The 20,860-nt window shown below is 42.1% G+C and overlaps 1 protein-coding gene across 11 annotated transcripts in view; it reads right to left on the bottom strand.

Moving 5' to 3' along the window:
- Positions 1-2,279: 2,279 nt before the first annotated feature.
- The window catches only part of LOC133755702 (zinc finger protein OZF-like), a 53,495-nt gene continuing 34,914 nt past the window's right edge, over positions 2,280-20,860 (bottom strand). For 7 of the 11 annotated variants that reach the window (XM_062185738.1, XM_062185737.1, XM_062185736.1 and 4 more), the window contains 2 exons: positions 7,646-7,858; positions 2,280-2,414 (listed from right to left, as the gene is read on the bottom strand). In XM_062185738.1, coding sequence (XP_062041722.1) covers positions 2,287-2,414; positions 7,646-7,858 — 341 coding nt within the window. In that variant the 3' untranslated portion in view covers positions 2,280-2,286. Of the gene's footprint in view, positions 2,415-7,645; positions 7,859-9,841; positions 10,022-13,971; positions 14,009-20,860 lie in introns of those variants that run through there. The other 4 variants (XM_062185743.1, XM_062185744.1, XR_009865463.1 and 1 more) reach the window with 3 other exon arrangements.

Genomic DNA, 20,860 nt, shown 5'->3' with positions numbered 1-20,860 from the left:
AAGTGTTTACAGCAAGTTATAATGGAACAAACGAAGGCCTTCAACAACCAGGCGGTCAACCAAATGCTGTTACAGGAATATACTCAGCTCCCCACCCAAGAGACAGCAGCCTGAGACATCACCCCATGCCAGCAAAGAGTACCTCGTCACCCCATGTCAGCAAGAAGTAGCTCTAAAGACAGATCATCATCCCTCTACTCTTCCTGGACTTTTGGGACTAATGTAACCCCATACAAACCCTGCTTTATAAAAAACAAAAGGGGGGAATGTTAGGAAACTGGTGCAGTTTTAGCCAGATGGCCGCACAGCCCAGCTACCTGAGCCAGGCCCCACCCCCATCCTAATGGGATTCACTGCTCCTGCTTCCCTGCCCGCCCTCAGGCAAAGTTTTAAAAGGCCTGTTCCTGAACATGTGCTCTCTTGGCTCTGCTCCCTACTCTCTGGGCTTCTCTCCTCCTCTGTCTCTCTCTCTCTCTTTTTTTTTTTTTTTTTTTGGACAGGCAGAGTGGATAGTGAGAGAGAGACAGAGAGAAAGGTCTTCCTTTGCAGCTGGTTCACCCTCCAATGGCCGCCATGGCCAGCGCACAGTGCTGATCCGAACCCAGGAGCTTTGCGACGGCTAACATTAAGATATTACAGATAGTGTGACAAGCAAACCTGCTATGGGTCCTAAAAGTGGTAGCAAATAGGGAAGCAGTCCATTCCATCCCGTCCAAAAGGGATTTTCAGCCATGGCATGTCGACGATGCTCCAGATCTTCTTGAAGTGTCTTGATTTTATCGCAAACAATGCCGGCCTTTTTAGCATAAAAACAGCATTTTTCCTGTAAAGCCAATTAAATACCTCCCTGTTCGGTGGTAAGCAAGTCTAAGCCTCTACGATTTTGTAAAACCACTTTCGATTTTGTAAAACCACTTCCACTAAGGAATCAATTTGATCTTGAAGGTCCTGAATGGTGGTGGATAGGGTTTGTACATCATTAATAAGTTGTTGGAACAATTCTCTATATTTTTGGACCGTGATTCCCAGTCCTGTAGATCCTGTAACCACAGCTGTGGAAATTCCTAATGTGGCCAATAAAAGAATAAGTTGAATAGCTCGCCTTTGTCTTCCTGCAATATAATCAAAGGCGGGAATAGGGACAGGGGTATTTCCATTAATAATTTCTACATTGGGAAGAAGCATAGCATGCATGCAATTACCGGTCCAATTTGTTGGTAAAATGGTATAAGCTAAATTATCCCTACATACAAAAATGGTGGAATTAGGGGCATAAAGAGGGTAATCTACTGTTATACTATTTGTACAGAAAGGAGCAAGGCCTACTCGATATTGAAGGAATTATTGTTAGGAGATTTATAAAGGCAAGTGATATTTTCCATTGGGACAGGAAGAACAGGAAAAGATTGTATGGGGGGGGGCAACCAAAGGAGATATTAAACCCAAGGGTATCATTAAGTGGCAGAAAAATGGCAAGAAGGAAGGGGGGTCCCTGGCGTAAACAGAGCCAGCAGCCTTTTGCAAGGTCTGGGGCAGAGAGATTAAGCAGTTTATGGGTATTGGTAAGGATATCCATGGTACTGACATCCAAGTCTTCATTTCCTCTGGAATGAACTTTAGCCAGGGGGTGGTATTGAAGGGAAGGGTAAAGGCTCTCAAATAGGGTTTTGAGTGTTTTTTGTGTTTTTAATTGTGTAAGGGTATCCTGAGGGCCTCCACCATCAGACACTCCCACAGGGGCTATAGGGTACCAGCAGGCCACTTGTCCCTTAGGGGGGTAGGGGGGGGAGCTGAGGCGTGAAGAAGACAAGTCCCCTCCGAATGTTCCCCCATAATCCCCTGTTATAGTGGCAAACAATAAATGTTCATTCCCTTCATTACAGGTTTGATACCACGTATAACAGGAGGAGGGCACAGAGTAATGGATAGTACTATTGCACTCTGACGGCCATTGATTCCCAGGGTGGGAAGAGTCTAGTTTAGGTTTGAGAATACAGTGCCATTTGGAATCCTTGGCGGTTTTATCTCTGCAGTCATGTGTAAAATGCAGTTTATGACTGAGGATGTGGGATCTGTAGGAGGTTGATGTTTGTGGGAGGGATACTATTATGCCCCTGGAGCAGATACCAGGGTCATGCTGTTGAAGGAGTTTTTGAATGGCCTGAGGGTTGTCCAACCCTGCAAAGACTGGTGGAGCCCAATGGATGGTGTAGATTGCCATTATCAGGAAAGCAAGGAAGAGGGCCATTTTATTAGGGCCCTTCAGAGGGGTTAATCAGTGAGCCCTCAGAAAATGTGGCAGGGGAGGAGAGAATAGAAGAGAAGATACACAATAGCAACAATGGCAACAATGCCGACAATAACAAGGAGTCCTGTAATGAGTCCCAGTAGCATCCAGCCGGGTCTTTTCATTCCTGTAAACACAAGGGGAAAATATCCTCAGGGCCGGATGTAGGCTCTGGTGTAGGGTTAATATTAGAAGAGTTTGATGAATTAACTTGTTTAATTAATCTTTCAGGCAGCCATCTTGGCATTGATTGTTTTTGATCCAGAAAACAGGCTGACCCCCCCCCCATCCCCAAATAAGCACAGGATCGGGGCCATGCCATCCACTAGTGAGGGGGTCTTGCCACATCACCATAGGTGGGGCTGTTTCAGGGGAAGGATGCCAGTGATGATCTGCGGCTGAATGATTATTATTATCTAAGGATAAGAAATTTAGTACAAAGAGCGCATGATTCAATCGGTCTCAGAGAGAGACAAAGGATAAGGAAGTGGCTTCAAGCCGAGTGAGCCAGGTTTTCAGCGTTTGATGGGCTCTTTCGATAATCCCCTGACCCTGTGGATTGTAAGGGATTCCTGTAATGTGATTAATATGGAGCACCTCACAAAATTGTTTAAACTTAGCACTGACATAAGCAGGACCATTATCTGTCTTAATCTCAACAGGTTTTCCCAGTACAGAAAGAGCCGTTATAAGGTGCGAGATAGCATCCTTAGCAGCTTCCCCTGTATGGGCGGAGGCAAAGACAAAGCCACTGTAGGTGTCTATAGAGACATGAAGATACTTTAGTTTGCCAAATTTGGGGAAGTGTGTGACATCCATTTGCCACAGTTGATTAGGGAGAAGACCACGTGGATTGACTCCCAAATGCGGTACAGGTTGGCTTGTAACACATGAGGGGCATTTTTTGACTATTTCACGATTCTCGTGAAATTTTACAAAACAAATGGAGAGCATTTAAGTGATGCAACCTATGCAAGTTTTGAGCTTCCTGTACTGATCCCACAATTATGGGGAAGGTGAGCCTTGTAGCAGCATCTGCCTGGACATTACCTTCTGAGTTCTGAGCTTCCTGCACTGTTCCCACAATTATGGGGAAGGTAAGCCTTATAGCAGCATCTACCTGGGCATTACCTTCTGAGTTTTGAGCTTCCTGAACTGATCCCACAATTATGGGGAAGGTGAGCCTTGTAGCAGCATCTGCCTGGACATTACCTTCTGAGTTTTGAGCTTCCTGCACTCTTCCCACAATTATGGGGAAGGTGAGCCTTGAAGCAGCATCTGCCTGGACATTACCTTCTGAGTTTTGAGTTTTCTGCACTGATCCCACAATTATGGGGAAGGTGAGCCTTGTAGCAGCATCTACCTGGACATTACCTTCTGAGTGATCCTGGTAGGCTTGTGTGTGCCCAAATATGTCCCAAATAGAAGGGCTGTTGTCTTTCTTGTATTAGCTTTTGAATTTGTATAAACAAGGGCATAGCATTGGAAATTGTTTTAAGAAAAGGAGAAGTTTCAAGCAACGGGATGGAGTCAGCTACATATGCACTATCAGTATAAATATTTACAGCTTGACTTGACTTTACTTGACTTCAAGTAAAGACTTGAAGTATGGCATACAGCTCAACCAACTGGGCTGACAAGATGTTTTAAAAACATGGGAACGGTTGTCTGCCACAAAGGCAGCCATCCCACTGGATGACCCATCTGTAAATACTGTAATAGCCTTTGGAATGGGATTGTTTTTTGTATTTTTTGGAAAAATAAAGGAATAGGATTGGGCAAACTGTAACACGGGGTCATCAGGGAGGTGATTGTCAATGGTTCCCATAAATCCTGACATGGCTATCCCCCAGTCATCAGAAGTTTGAAGAAGGAACTGGGTCTGTTCTCGGGTATATGGCGCTACTACAACATCGGGGTCTTTTCTGAAATATTGGCGGGAAAGGAAATGAGCCTTAATGATTATTGAAGCAACCTGAGACAAATATATTGTAATTACTTTAGATGAGGAAATGGGGAGATGGATCCAGAAAAGAGGTTGACCTTTTTTATTGGGCGTGAGGGATTTTTGCCAAAAAACTCCGGTGGGCGTATGTGGTGTGGCTAAAACTACAGAAAGTAGGGGGAGAGTGTAAGAAATTTGCCAAACTGTTGGCTAATGGCTTGTGTTACTTGGTTTAATGCATCTCCTGTGGCAGGGGTGAGCTCGCAGGGTGGGGTGTGTGTGTGTCTGGGTCTCCTCACAGAATGTCATTGAGGGGTAATAGGACATTATTAGATATTTTCAAATAGGGCCGAGCCATTGAATATCTCCTAGAAGTTTTTGAAAATCATTAAGGGTATGGAGGCATTCCAAGGGAACTGCACAAAAACCAAATCCTGTTGTAATTTTAAACCCAAATAGGTAAAGGGGTCTTGTAACTGGACCTTATCAGGAGCAATTTGTAAACCAAGGGCAAGAAAGGCTTTATAAAATGCTGTAAAGCAATCTTGTAAGTCTGACTTGTTTTGAGCCGCCAGTAAAATGTCATCCATATAATGTAAAATATAAATGTGCAGCCAGTGTAAATGAATTGGATCCACTGCCTGTGCTACAAACTTTTGACAAAGGGTGGAGCTATTGGCCATCCCCTGGGGCAAAACTTTCCAATGAAATCTTTGCATGAAAAAGCAGTCTTTGAAATCTATAATTATTTTGTAATAACCATTTAGGATGGCCACGGGGATCAGGATGCCAGGTTGGAGGGCTCCCATGAGTGCCATGACCTATTAACGGCACGCAAATCCTGTAAAAGGTGCCATTTACCAGATTTTTTCTTTATGACAAAAATGGGCATATTCCAGGGAGAATTGGAAGGCTCTAGGTGTCCAGCCGTGAGCTGCTCCTGTACAAGCGCTGTAGCGGCATTTAGCTTTTCTTGAGTAAGTGGCCACTGATCCACCCAAACAGAAGTTTGAGTGTTCCATGTGATTTTATCTGCATGGGGTACAGGAAGGCCAGTGGCCATTACTAAAAATCCAAATATCCGAGGCCATGTCTATCTGTTTTAGAGGGGGCTGTAATAGATTGAGTTAAGCCTTGTCTCATTTTTCCAAGTCCTGTGCCAGGCACATAGTCCATGCACAGCATTTGTTATGTGACCACAGCACTAGGGCTGCACAGGATAACTTCCATTTGGGAGAGAATGTCACATCCCCACAGGTTAACAGAGAGGCCTGGTAATACAAGAGGAGTCACAGTGCCCTGATTGCCTTCCTTATCTTTCCAGCGTAATACCCTTGAGCTGACTTGGGGGTTGTTGGACTGGCCTATATCTCGCAAATTGGTGAGAAATGTGGTCAGCGGCCAATGGGCTGGCCAATGATCTTGAGATATGACTGTGGCATCCGCCCCTGTATCCAAAATGCCCTTGAAATCCTTTCCTTCAATAGTAAGGGTTAACACAGGCCTATTTTTTGTAATTGGCTGGACCCAATAAGCATCTGAGGAACCCAAAGGGGTAATGCCTCAGAGCCTGGAAGAAATTGAGGATGTATTTCCAGTAATTAAAGGCAGAAGAACCAGTTGTGCTAGACGGGTGCCCTGTGGAACGACAGCTACTCCATTAATAGCAGCTGCTAGGATTTTTATCTCCCTGGTAAAGTCATCGTCAATAATACCGGGAAAAACTTGAATGCCTTTAAGGGTAGCTGATGCTCAGCCGAGAATAAAAGCACAGGTACCCGAAGGCAAGGGGCCCTGCACCCCTGTAGGGATGATTTGTGGGCCCTGGGTGGAATCTAATATTGTATCAGAGGCGGCACAGAGGTCCAGTCCTGCGCCACCTGGGGTTGCTCGTTGGAGGGAAGCAATTGTTGAGGTATTTGCTTAGCCTGAGGCTGGGAGGTGGCAAACCGTACTGCCCCAGGGTTTGTTCTTTGAGATACTGGGGCCAGGGGCTGGCCCCTCTTCCAGTTTCCTGAACTTTGTTCTTTAATGAATTACCTTTTTTATCAGCTTTGGAGCCACATTTATTGGCCCAATGCCTTTTTCTTTTGCACTGGGGGCAATCCCAGGAAGAGTTTCATTTTGATTTTTAGCTCTTGGATGACTTTTGCCCACATTTATAGCACCCTCTTTTTGTTGGGCATAACCCTCCTTGTTGATTTTTGTAATGACATATCATGCAGAGTGGCAGGTCCTGAATGTCCTGTTTTTAAGTGAATTCATTTTGTTAATCTCTCATGAAAGGGACTGTCACAGAACACCTCAGCCACAGTAGCCAATTGATCCATGCCCGTGTTGTACTTATGTTTGGTAGAATTTACAGTACTGTGGGCATCACTAGGCAATCTTCAATCTGTACTGAGAATTAAACATTATCAGTAATCATCACAGGCATGTTTAACATTCAGCTTGACTGTGTGTTCCCCCGGGATGAAACAGCAGTAGCAGAGGCTTGTTCTGGCTCTCTCTTAAAGCCCCCAAGGACAAGGGTGGCTCATTGCCAAGATTTTAGGCAAGCAGTGTGTCCCATCCCAGATCTTGGCCAGAGAGCAGAGACAGGAAGCCTGCCTACCTGTTTATCAGAAACATTCCTTTATCCTCCTCCCCGGGAACTGGCCAGGCTCCCAAGGAGCAGGAGAAGGTTATCTGGCAGACACGTTGCTTGTTCATCAGAGCCAAACCTAGATACAAGCCTCTTCATTTTAAAAATCTGTCCTTACATTTGGCCCTAAGGTTGCATCAAGGTGTAGGCATACTTAACACATCATCATAAGAATACAATGCAAATTTCTCATAGAAGTTTACATTCAGAAATCAAACACAATAATATTTAAGGTGTTTTAAAGATAAATTGAAACATATATGAGGGGGAATTAGCTTCTTGGGCACCCATGTCAGGGACATAAAAAACAGTACCGTAATTGTTACATTCTTGCAGGTTTGTGGAATCTTAACTATTTGTGGCATATTTGGGTTTACATTTCTTTGGTAAAGCAAACCAAGCATACTCTGCCAGAGCATTCCTATCAATAATAAGGGTAGAGTTAGTACATAACACAAAAACAGAATGGGTAGTCCGGACACTTTGTAACCACAATTTCTCATTTCACATAGTAATATTAACTTTACAAAGGTAAAATTTACTTCAACTGAAATTATGAAAATCCTTTAAACAATTTCCAACTCTTTGCCACTTGACCTCATCAACTGTTCCTTTCCTGGGGAACCAGGGACATAAATTTTTCACATACTCAAAAAATGCCTTTAGATCCTTATTTTTAACCCGAACTCCTTGTGTCTTGAGAGCCTCCCTGAGACCTGAAATGAACATTTCCTGTGACGATAATGCCTGTTCCATGGCCATCACTTACCTTGCACCATCTTCACTCTGCAGTGTCGACCGATGCTAATGATCTTGGGTGGGCAGTTCCGAGCCGGTCGCACAATCACTTGGATCCAAGTTTTTCTCCTGGAAAGTGGCATTCCTCCAATCTTACAGGCACTCGAACCCCAATGGCCACACTTGAGCCCCACGTTGGGCGCCAGTTGTCCCATCCCACGGTACAGCAACTGGGGCCGAGCACCTAGAAAGAGAAATGAAAGGGACAGGAGACACAAAGATGGCAGCAAGTCAAGGATCCTGATCAAGCTGCGAATTTATTGTTTTTAACCACACACTTATATATCGTGAAGGCAGGATGTCAGGCAGGGGGAGGAGGGTAGTTTACCTTGCAGCTGCAATGCCTGTGCAAGCAGAGGGAGGTCACAAGGTTATCTTGCAGCTGCAATGCTTGTGCAGGTTGGGGAATGGTCAGAAACTCTTAGGACACAGGGTGGCATTATCAGTACTTTCCCGCCCTGGCTGCTTAGCTCTACTTCAGTAGTTTTCCGCTAAGAGGCCACGTGTTGCGTGGTCCCCGACAGTGAGCCACCGCGCTGGCCACAGAATCCTTACTTTTGAATAAATGTTAATTCTTTTATAATAACACTACAATAATATCCCTTAAGTTGAAGATCCAATTTAGTAGTTTTTAAAATGTATATGGTATGGCGAAAGCAAAGTGAATATTTTTGAAAGTCTTTTTATTTCATACAAATATGCTTTACCCAAAAATGAATAGTTACAATATAGATTTTATTTGATCATTTTTGTTCATATGCAGAGGAGACCCAAAACATATTACAAAATGTAAAAAACAATAATCCAAAACACAGTACGCCCGCCAGCCACTGCTCCGCACACACTCCCCACCCCCTACCCACGCTTTGTGACTTATCAGTGCCATTTGGAAACTGTCACCCACAGGAAAGCTTAGGGATGACCCAGTCCCTGGGGGAGCCCACACTAGGCGTAATTAGGCTGAAAATGGCAGAGCAGAGCCAAGTCTGGTGCAGGCTGAGAGAGGTTTCTCAGACTTCCTCAGGTGCTTGTGCCGTGGGCGCAGGGAGTGCCAGGACTTTTTGCCTCCAAGGTGTGTGCACTGGCGGGCACTGGGCTCTGGCGCAGGGCCCAGGTAGGGCCCAGGTGGGGAGTTGCGCAGCGCGGCCCTCCAGTAGGCAGCGCTCAGGCCCGAATAGACTGGGACCCAGTGCGGTAAGCCCTCTGAAAGTACGTAGAAGCCCGCACCCAGGCATCCCGACGTGAGCTGTCCCTTGGGAAGGAAAATCCAAAACTGTTGGAGTTAGGAGGAGGCACTCCCCAAACATGCAGCTGAGGGGAAGCTAGGGAGACAGATCCTTTAAAGGGAAGACCCACAGGCTTCCTCTGCATAGAAATTCCATAGTCCAGGTCTCTAACAGAAAGCTTAATACAAGGAAAATGTATCTGGATGGAGACAAGAGTGTAACTCAAGAAAGAAATGAAAGACTGTCTTCTTACTGCAGTCTAGAATTTAATATCACTTCCTTATTTTTCTCTGAGTTTCTAACAATATATGAATTATTATGCTTTACATTTTTCATCCTTTAAGAATGTTTGGAATGGGCCAGCGCCATGGCTCACTTGGTTAATCCTCCGCCTGTGGCACTGGCATCCCATATGGGCACCAGGTTCTTGTCCTGGTTGCTCCTCTTTCAGTCCAGCTCTCTGCTGTAGCCCGGGAGGGCAGTGGAGGATGGCCCAACTGCTTGGGCCCCTGCACCTGCATGGGAGACCAGGAAGAAGCACCTGGCTCCTGGCTTTGGATCCATAGAGCTCTGGCCTTAGGGGCCATTTGAGGGGTGAACAAACAGAGGGAAGCACAGAGCGAACTCTGTCTCTTGCCCTTACTGTCTAACTCTATCTGTTATATATCTAGAAAAAAAAAGAATATTTGGAATAAAAACAGATATATTGATTTTTATTTTCTAGGCCATGAAGAATTTTTTAAAAAATGTAATAATGACAGTGGAAAAAAAAAAAAAAAAAAACTCTAGCATTTCCCAGAACAGCTAATTAGATGTTTGCATATATAAAATTTGATGTTGAAAGATTCCATTTTTATCTAATTATTTCAAGAATAATACAAAATGTGTTATAAAATTTCTATATAACAGTATGTGTGGTATAGTAGTTATTCTACATTTACCATATACTTGGTTTTTCTGGAAAAAAATGCTTTATGCAGGAATTTCATATCCAGGATCACATTAAAAAGAGGTTGATCATATGAAAATGTTAGTCAGGACTAGTAGGGCACACAATAAAAATTATTTCATGGATGTACAGGGCTCTTTAAACTTGATAATGTGTGGCTCCATCATTCCTTCTGCAAAATGAAATAAAATTCAACAGTAAAGGCAGAGATCCTTTTAAAAAGCAAATTAGGACTATCTCATTCAAAGGATAGTAGAACTTATATCAACAATCTAAAAAGTTGACATTAAAATTTTATTGTAATATTCATGATGATTCTTTCAAACGTTGCCATGGAAATTTGTAACATGTAGCGTGATGGGAATTATAATGTTTAAGATTAAATAAAATGAAATTCCACTTTGCATTTTGCCTGATGGATAAACTTGCCTTGGTAGTGTATGGCCAGTATATTTGAATTTAGCTCTGGATCAGTAAGTTGAAGCTAGAATTTGTTTCACAAATATTATTCAGTATATTATAAACATTATTTCTGCTATATTTTTCAAGGAGTAACAGATATGTCCTTTGGCCCTTCTGAAATAAAGAATTTTGAAAATATATTCAAATATGCTAAATCCCCAGGGGTAATTTATGTGGTATATGAGGTATTCCATTTCATGAAACTAAGGAATTGCCTTTCTTAGGGAATTGCATGTTATAAAGTTTAAGGAACAATTTTACTATGGCTTATGCATACTATTTAGTGATTGTTTCATACTTTACCTGATTTCTTAAATGCTGCTTTCACGTAACACTAACTGATACTTTCACAATAAAACTTGCTGTATTTCTACATATAATATAAGAAATAAATATGTTACTCTGAAATTTAATGCAATATCCAACATACTTGGTTTTTCTAACTTCTAGCTCCTCCTCCATTTAGATTTATGGTATCTTTTAGAAATTGGTGATTTTCTTCAGTTTAGTTCAGTGCCTGATAGTAAACAATACTGCATGAAATAGTAAATATAACTCTATGCCTAAAGCAATGAGATGGAACACAATGTGTCAAAATAATGCAAACTTTTTAACTGATAATCTTCAGAAAACCAGCATGAAATAAAAATGATCACTGGTAAAATCAAATGTAAAAGATTTCATTGAACATTCAACACGTAGACAGTCCTCTGTACTTCCAATGCTTTCTACAAGCATTCATGCATTTCATCTTTTTCCTTTCTTTCAGTTTTTGTTGTTTTCTTAGTGGGCAGCAGTAACATAGGGAGGACAGTGACTGCCCTCAGATTTCTCAGACTTCTAAGTGCACTGCCTTCAGTCCACCTGTTTTAAATCCAGACTTAGTGCACAGTCACCTCTTCATGATGTAAATAGGAATAATTGCATGTCATTCCTACATTTTAATTTGAATTCACCCCAGATCTTCTTATTTTTGATAATTTTAGATATTTTCAAAATTCTGTAGTTGAAAATTGCCTCTTCTCTGTATCTCTATAATAAAATGCCATGTATAGCTATAAAATGCATTATAAATTCCATAGGCTCAAACTCATGACCATTCCATTTCTATCCACAATTTAAGGAAATTCTACATTTACTTCTGCCAGGTCATATAAAGCAATGTGATCCTTTTAAATGGGTTGAATTTAGATCAAGTTCAGAGAGCAAAAATGGTGGAAACCAAAGATGGGAATTACAGGTAAAAATGTAGTCTTCAAAGTTTTCCAACTTGAAGAACTGAGCCTGCCTGGTGTCATCTTAGCACTTAGATTATTTTTTTTGTGTGTGTGTTTTTATTTTTTGTACTTCATCTATTTGTCGTATATTTCATTCTAAAATTAGCTTTACCCTTGTGAGCTTAGGTTTATGATTTGAATCGCTAAAGCCCTCCTGTGTTAGTTGTGTTAGTAAGTGCCTCCAAACATTTCCCTGCACACTCTAATTTTCTAGGAGTCAGACTCAGCAAGGAAACACCAGCTTCCTTTGATGTCAGCCTTCTTGTTTAGAGACACAAAAGAGATACCTCTACATTTGCATAGTGAACAAAGTGGAAGTTATGGCCAAATACAGGATCTCTCATAAAAATATTTTTCAAAGTTTAATGTTAGTACTTAATTTATAAAGCTTAGAGTTTTAAAGACTATTTTGAGAAGTGCTATGGAATATTTTATACATGGCAAGGGCCCAGGGACATGGATGAAAACAAGGAGGAAAATGACTAAATCACAACTCAGCCTGTGTCTCCATTGACCTGAGAATTCAGAGATTATAGAAGGTCAGATTAGGCCAAAGGAAAACCAAAAATAGTTTTTAGCAAGTGAAAAGGCAAAAAGAAAGATCAGTTGAAAGATACAGGAAAAAAATGTCTAATTTTTAAGGCATGCTAATCATAAAAGATCTTAGGAACACATCTTAGTTAAAAAATTAAGTAATCAGGGGCCAGTGCTGTGGTGCAGTGGGTTAACGCCCTGGCATGAAGTGCTGGCATCCCATATGGGTGCTGGTTCTAGTCCTGGTTGCTCCACTTCCCACCAGCTCTCTGCTATGGCCTGGGGAAGCAGGAGAAGTTGGCCCTAGCCCTTGGGCCCCTGCACCCCCGTGGAAGAGACCTGGAAGAAGCTCCTGGCTTCTGGCTTCAGATGGGTGCAGCTCCGGCCAGACATTCTGGCCAACTGGGGAGTGAACCATTGGAGGGAAGACCTGTCTCTCTCTCTCTCTCTCTCTGCCTCTCCTCTCTATGTGTAACTTTTTCAAATAAATAATAAATAAATCTTTTTAAAAAATTAAGTGATCAGAAATGCTCCTGCAGTTAACCACACAGTATACATATTTTGATTAAAATTTTAAAAAAAGAAACAGCTTTAAATAATTGCTCATGTCTAGTGGGAACCCTAGGTAAAGGCCTCGCTGATGCCTGGACAGGAACACACTACTCAAAGCCTAAAGGCCTGAATGATCCCTGCCTTTTTGTCTCACAGCTTGGTCACCTGAAACTCACTGTAGTTGAATGTATTTTTTTTTCTAAATTGTATTTATTTTTAGGGCATGGCTTTTGTGAAGCTAAGATAAGGGCATATACATGTATTGGAAGGTTTTCAGCAACTGTCGGTGGCTGAGTGAAAATTGTCAAATGTTTTGTGCCAGCTTCACCCTAGAGCACTTCAGGGAACAAGCAAGGGAATTCTGGTAGAACCCAGCGCTAAACAGAGCTCAGAGGGAATTCCAGCTCCAGCCCAGGGGCCCAGAAAATGCAAGTGCTCCTATGGTCTGAGTCACTTTCACCCACAGGGGGACTTGTCTGACCCAAACAAAGCTCCCTGGGAACCACACAGCATACAAATACTAAAGGAGACTCTTCCACCAGGGAGAGAGGCAACAAAGATCCATCCTCCCATGATATACTTATTTTATTTGACCACTGTCCTATTATTTCCCATGCCTTGCTCCCATTCTACATTACTAACCACTGACTCCTGTGGATATAAATAACCAGAGCACAGGAAAGCAGCAGGGACCAAAAAAGTGAAAATGATCCTGAAACCCTTCAGGATAAAAAGTAATAAACTCACGGCTGATGTCGAACATGGCCTCAGGGGTAAGGGGAAACTGTACAGTCCTTTCCTGTCATTTAGGGCATCTGTACTGACCTGCAGCAGCATTTTGGCAACAAAATTTATTAAACAGATTAAATGTGCTGGTTATAGTGAGATGAATGTTTCTGTGAAAATATGTAAATTGATCAATAATCAAACACCATAATGCTGTTGACCGCAAATAACTTTCAAGAATATTCTTCAGAATTGGTAAATATAAAGAAATAAAAATACCATATTTATGACTTTCCAGCATAATTTGTTTTCATTTTTCCCTTCATAGTTATCATTCGTAAGGCAAAGGCACCTGCTAATAGCTTATGAGGTGCTTGAATTCGTACAAGTTCTCTTCTTAGTCACCTCTTGTATCCTTTGGATTTTTAAGATCAGATCTTCCAAAGTACATGGCATAGCATAATCTGATAGATTCTGCCCAGGTAGATGGCTCAGGCCCAAGTGCTATCACTTGGCATTCTTTCAGAAGCAAAGATAAGCTCATAATTAAAGAGTTCATCAAAGCTCTTACCTATTGCGTGTGTGGTGGCTCAGAGCTGAATTAGTATCTATAGAAGAGATATTAAAAAAGAAACCCGTTAAAGTTTGCAAATATTATGAACTGTAAATTTGAGGCTGTTGAATTAGCTAGGGGTGTTCTTTCTATAACAGTATTACAAACACACCAATCCATGCATCCATGCATCATTCTGTTACATAGATGCCTTTTTTACATAATAGTGCTCATCCAATAGTTGTCACCTGGCATTTGTGCCAAATATAAAGGAGTCACAGCTAAAACAAAAATCGGGTTCAGTTCGTCATACTGTACTAGTAATTCCAATGATCAAAATTTGCTAAATTTCAATTTCTGTTGAACAAATGCTGTGACAGTGTCTCTCTCATTCCCGCTAGGGACAACTCTGTTGCTTGAGTCAGAAGTGGGAGGCCGCCCTACACAAACTGCTTTATTCCTCCCTCACACAGACACAATCAATTATCAAGAGGAGTATTCCCAAGTGGAGCTCTTTAACATTCATTAACTACAGCCTTCTCTCCATCACCAGTGTCATGACTTTGATGGTGTCACCCTTCTGGCTTGAATTACAGAGAAATCCCAGGGTACTGGAGTAGCCCAGAGGGAGGGCAGAGAATTGGTTAGGATCTTAGCTCTAACACTTTCTAATTCTGGGAGTATACCCATTTGTTAACACAAAATAGTATTCTAATAAATTAAACAATATTGCAATGTGCCTATCACAGTTCTAATAAAGCTAAACAAACACTGAGTAAGTTTCAGTTACCTTTAGTGCTGCACTGTTCGATAGACATATGGTTTCAGTGCAATCTTAAATGTGGCTATTCCAAATGGAGTTCCACTTTAAGATTAAAAAGCACATTGGCCAGTGCCGTGGCTCAACAGGCTAATCATCTGCCTGTGGCACCAGCACACCAGGTTCTAGTCCCAGTAGGGGCACTAGATTCTGTTCCAGTTGCCCCTCTTCCAGTCCAGCTCTCTGCTGTGGCCAGGGAGTGCAGTGGAGGATGGCCCAAGTGCTCGGGCCCTGCAGCCCATGGGAGGCCAGGATAAGCACCAGGCTCCTGGCTTCGGATCAGCGCGGTGCACTGGCTGCAGCATGCCAGCCACAGCGGTCATTGGAGGGTAAACCAACGGCAAAGGAAGACCTTTCTCTCTGTCTCTCTCTCTCACTGTCCACTCTGCCTGTCCAAAAAAAAAAAGCACATCTAAATTTAAAAAATTCACTGGACATTAACAATTTTTTTTTTTGGGGGGGGCAGACAGAGTGGATAGTGAGAGAGAGAGACAGAGAGAAAGGTCTTCCTTTTTGCTGTTGGTTCACCCTCCAATGGCTGCTGCAGCCGGCGCATTGCGCTGATCCTAAGTCAGGAGCCAGGTGCTTCTCCTTGTCTCCCATGGGGTGCAGGGCCCAAGCACTTGGGCCATCCTCCACTGCACTCCCTGGCCACAGCAGAGAGCTGGCCTGGAAGAGGGGCAACTGGGATAGAATCTGGTGCCCCAACCAGGACTAGAACCCAGTGTGCCAGCGCCGCAAGGTGGAGGATTAGCCTGTTAAGCCATGGCACCAGCCTGGTTTTGAATCTTTAAACAAGCACTGCATGGCTCTTCTCTCTCTTTTCTCTCCTCACTCTTGGCTTCTCTCTCTCACTCTCTCTTCTCTGCACTCTTGGTGCTCCTCTCCCCCTCTCATCTCTCTACTCTCTGCTCTCTCTCTTCTCTTCTCACTAGAATTTGGACTTTATCCTAGAACCAGGATTGGTCCTAGAACCAGGCCTTGTCCAAAGTCTACTCTGTCTGTCTCTTCAGTTTGGGAATGATTGTCTCCATGCTTTCACTGTCCAGACCTTGTCCACCAACTGTTCTTTTGTCCCTCCTTATCTTGTTCCAGTTTTCCATAATAGCAAGTGAGTGATAATCCCATCCTTTTGGACTCTCTGCTTATTGAGGAAAAAAATTAGGTATCCCACCCTTCTGATGGCTTTTTTGTTTTATCATGAGCAAGCCAGACAGGAAAATCCTGTCTTCTGACCTCCACTTTTTGTTTTGGTGTATTGACCTCTGGCCCACTGTCACCTTTGGGAACTGACTTGATGCAGTCCCAAGTGGCTGACTATGACGTCATGGGCCTAAGGTGTTTTTAAGAAAAAGGCAACTAACTAGACACTGAGTTTGAAGGAATTTCTCTTTGAATCTAGGAAGATCACTACCTTTAAAAATATTGCTTTGTGGAGCCGGCACACCGGGTTCTAGTCCCGGTCGTGGCGCCGGATTCTATTCCAGTTGCCCCTCTTCCAGGCCAGCTCTCTGCTATGGCCTGGGAAGGCAGTGGAGGATGGCCCAAGTCCTTGGGCCCTGCACCCGCATGGGAGACCAGGAGAAGCACCTGGCTCCTGGCTTAGGATCAGCGCAATGAACGGCCGCAGCAGCCATTGGAGGGTGAACCAATGGCAAAGGAAGACCTTTCTCTCTGTCTCTCTCTCTATCCACTCTGCCTGTCCAAAAAAAAAAAAAAAAATTGCTTTGTAACTTGCTGAACTTATTTTTGCAATTTATTTTAACAGGTTTTTGGGTAATCAGTACTCAATGAAACAGCAATGGGTAATTAGTACTTGTTTATATGAATGCAATTTTAATCAAATTCAGATAGATATATGATATAATAACAGCAGCCTAAGTCATTTAAGTGTAACTGCTAATTTAAATTGGGTAAAGGAGGCCGGCGCCAAGGCTCAATAGGCTAATCCTCCACCTTGCAGCACCGGCACATCAGGTTCTAGTCCTGGTAGAGGCATCGGATTCTGTCCTGGTTGCCCCTCTTCCAGTCCAGCTCTCTGCTGTGGCCAGGGAGTGCAGTGGAGGATGGCCCAAGTGCTTGGGCCCTGCACCCCATGGGAGACCAGGAGAAGCACCTGGCTCCTGGCTTCGGATTGATGCAGTGCGCTGGCTGCAGCACGCCGGCCACAGCGGCCATTGGAGGGTGAACCAATGGCAAAGGAAGACCTTTCTCTCTGTTTCTTTCTCTCACTGTCCACTCTGCCTGTCAAAAATAAATAAATTGGGTAAAGGCAAACTAAATAAATGAGTCTAAATGTAAACTTTCGTATAATCAGCATGTTATATTCCATAAAAAACTATTTGGGTTAGTTTATAAACTGTCTATGAAAATAGTTAAACATTGCTTAGAGTAACTCAGGCTGAAATTTGATGTGTTACCTTAATCTTAATCTGGAGATTTTTAACAGGTTATTTCAAAATGTACATCAAGGACATTGGCAGATGGAAAACATCACAAGTACACTAATCTATTTCTCTTTGACATAGAATCTGATTCTCTTAAAGCAATGAGTTAAAGTAATCTATTATGTTCTTTTGATGTCTCTGTTAAATTCTAATTGTTTGAAAACAGCTGAGTGTTTATTTTAAGATCTATGGGTTATTTAAATATGTGCTTATTTTCAAACATTTGAATAATCATCTTGTAACAATGTCAAATTGGTCTATATTATGTCATGTTAAGAAATCTTATTTCAACCACATATTTTGGATTTTGAGCCTTCTTGGCATCCTTGACAGACATTCAAAAAAAAAAAAAAAATCAAAGTTCCAAAGAATTTGGACTGAAATTTCTAGTAAATTTTGGACTTCAGTTTTTCCAGTTTGGGCCAAACTGAAAAAAATCTAAGGGCATATATGTCTCTCATCTTGTAGAGACACCAACTAATCAGGCTATTTGGACTATACTAGATGTACTGTCAAGATGTGAAGTGGTGCTAAATTTTAAGTTTCTATAATATAAAATGGTATTGATACAAATGTCTGAGAATTAAAAAGTCTAATGAACTTGTGTGATGGTTTATTTTATTTTATTTTATTTTATTTTAATGAGAAAGCCCCAGAGGCTTAAAAGAGTTAAATGCTTTGTAAAATCCTACAGGTGCTTTCAAAAATACTTTGTGAAGTAAGCAAGTGCCTCTTGTTGGTTAATGTAATTATAATTTTAAACATGGCTATTTAAGGTCTTGTCATCCACAGTTTTATGTATCAGATTTTTTGCTCATAAAACTAAAACATTGTTGGTTCTGTGTCTAGCTGTCCTCCTATAGGTCCTGATGGACTGTTTCCAGACACTTTTGTTGTATTCAGTAATTTGGGATTGCTCTGTAAACAGATGAAGCCAATAATGTGTTACAGGTACCAACTGAGTGTAAGTATGGTTAACTAAGATTACTAAGAGTAGAAAGTAATTCGAGTCAACTGGTAATTTACAAAAAAGAGTTAAAGATTTTTTTTAAAAGCTATTCTGAAAATGCTTTATTGTTCTATCTTTTATGTTATATGTGTATACATATTGTATGTCTACATGGAAAAATTTATATTTTTATTTTATTGACTTATAGGTAAAAGGTTGCCCATAACTTTAAACAGCTGAAATTATTCAAAGATGCATTTTGATTCATGTGACCTGAATCTCTGTGTTATATTTTTTAAACGTGTTGGTAGAAAGAAACTAGAAACATTTTATATGCTTGTGCTTGAATTTGCTGGTTAAACAAGCTACACCACATTAAATATTTAAGAGATGTCTCCAAATACATGTATTCTTAACATTTATAGAAGGCATTGGACCTTCTGGTAAATGTTTTCCTACATTGTTATCTAATGGTTGAAATCACTTGCTAAGTTTTCATTTGATATTGTTAGGCAATCTAGGACTTACTCCCTCATTTCTCTATTCTAAGCCTGACTTGTTCTCTCATTTCTATGTTTTCTTCAAGGTAGAACTGGCTATATTGAAGGACTCTCTAGGATGCACAATTTAATCTTTAGATCTTATAAAAGGGATGGTTAACATCTTTATGTAATAGCAAAGCCAAAATGAGAGCTTAAATTGTAATTTCATAGCTAGATTTACTTCGCCATCAGCAAAGTAAACAGTAAGTAGAAAAAAACCTCCCTTTCAGACCAAAGGGAAAGAAAGTTTTAAAGTAAGAACATAGTTTTCCTCATGGGCATTGTCTACCTCAGAAAATCACTGCAGAACATGCCTATGACTATAGACATCTACTTTAGGCCACAAAGATTAGTGATGGGACTTGAGCACTCCCTTGACTTGCATCCTCTGGTCTGCTTTAACAAAAACCAAGAGGAAAAAGCTAGGCATCAGAAGCAAAGTAAAGATGGGTGGCAGGCTATTAATGGCTGTTCTGTACAGAGATCTGCCCTCAAGGAGACCCAACAGGCCAGTCCACTGCAGTGGTTTTCGATGTGGTAAACCTGGGTTTCAGCAGAAGTAGCTTGTGAAGAGCCCTGGTAGCTCTGCCAGCCTAAAGTTGGATCACTGGAAATGGAACTGCCTTGGAGTGGAAGGACTTCAAATCAGAGCCACAGATCTATTGCTTCTCAGCTGAAAAGCCCTCCACTCAGCCCAGCTTCCAAAGTGACCACGGCAGCTGAGGAAATGGCCAAGTAGGGTAAGTAACATTGCAGGCAGAGCTGTAACTTTCCTGTTAGAGATGCCACCTGCATTTACCTGGCCAGCTCTCCTCCCAGGCCAGCTAGGTAATGGAAGTCAACAGAGTGCCTTACCAAGGAGGTTCACACCTCCCTTAGGGTGTACCCTATGTGAAGAGATAAGATAGGTCTGGGCCTCTTAAAAAACAAGGCCTTAAAGCCCACCAGATTATTATAAAGCCCCTTCTGTCAGATTCTATTTGCCTCTCAATCAGAAAACTTAGTTGTGCCTTAGATAACACCATTCTTAGCTTCTCCAATAATGACTCTGTCCTTTGTATCTAGCCCACTTGGGCCTCATTCCTTTGTAACCATAGCCTCTATTCTAACATCAATGGCTCTACTCTCAACCTGTGTGTACTGATGGTCCTCTCCCCCACTTGATATAATGTGGTTGTTCAGAATTTCACTACAGACAAACCCCTCTACTTGCAAAAGATGAGTGCCCTTTCTCCCGGTCTTGTCTGGGATCAGCTTTAAACCATGTCCATCAAACAGTCTTCATAAGGGTCAAGAGACCCCCCTCATTTCCTCTCCTCTATGAAATCCTCTCATTACCTGGTTAATGCCACTCTTAGGATCATTGGTTGCCATTTCACCCTGTCTTTTATATTACAGTGCCTGTTTGCCTGTTTAAGTGTTTATAGCAGGTTATAATGGAACAAACGAAGGCCTGCAACAATCAGGCGGTCAACCAAATGCTGTTACAGGGATACACTCAGATCCCCACCCAGAAGACAGTGGCTTGAGGCATCGCCCCATGCCAGCAAAGAATACCTCATTGCCCCATGTCAGCAGGAAGTAGCTCTAAAGACAAATCACCATCACTCTACCCCTCCTGGACTTTTGGGACTAATGTAATCCCATACAACTCCTGCTTTATAAAGAACAAAAGGGGGGAATGTTAGGAAAATGGCGGTTTTACCTATGGCACAATCTACACCCTGATTTACATCCTAGGCCCTAGCCCCCACCACCATTGCTGAAAGCTAGGTGGCCACATGGACCAACTGCTATTGTCAAACTCCACTCCCATCTTAATGGGATTCACTGCTCCTGCTTTCCTGCCCACCCTCCAGCAAAGTTTTAAAAGGACCTGTTCCTGAACACGTGGCTCTCTTGGCTTCTCTCTTCTCTCTTGTTTGCTCTTTCTATTCTCTCCTCACTAGTTCCTCTCCTCTCTGTCTCTCTCTCTTACACTCTCCTTCTCTCTCCTTTTCCTTTTTGCTCCTTCCCTCTGGTCTGCTGGGTTTTTCCCAATAAACCCGTTCCCTTGGGGGGGGGGAACTTATGGTATACAGCAAAAGCATTAAGAGGAAAGCTTATAGCAAAAGGTGCCTACATCAAGAAATTAGAAAAGCTCCAAATA

Source organism: Lepus europaeus, unplaced genomic scaffold, assembly GCF_033115175.1.
Source record: "Lepus europaeus isolate LE1 unplaced genomic scaffold, mLepTim1.pri SCAFFOLD_80, whole genome shotgun sequence".
NCBI classification, from domain to species: domain Eukaryota; kingdom Metazoa; phylum Chordata; class Mammalia; order Lagomorpha; family Leporidae; genus Lepus; species Lepus europaeus.
This window is presented reverse-complemented; position numbering and strand designations above follow the sequence as displayed.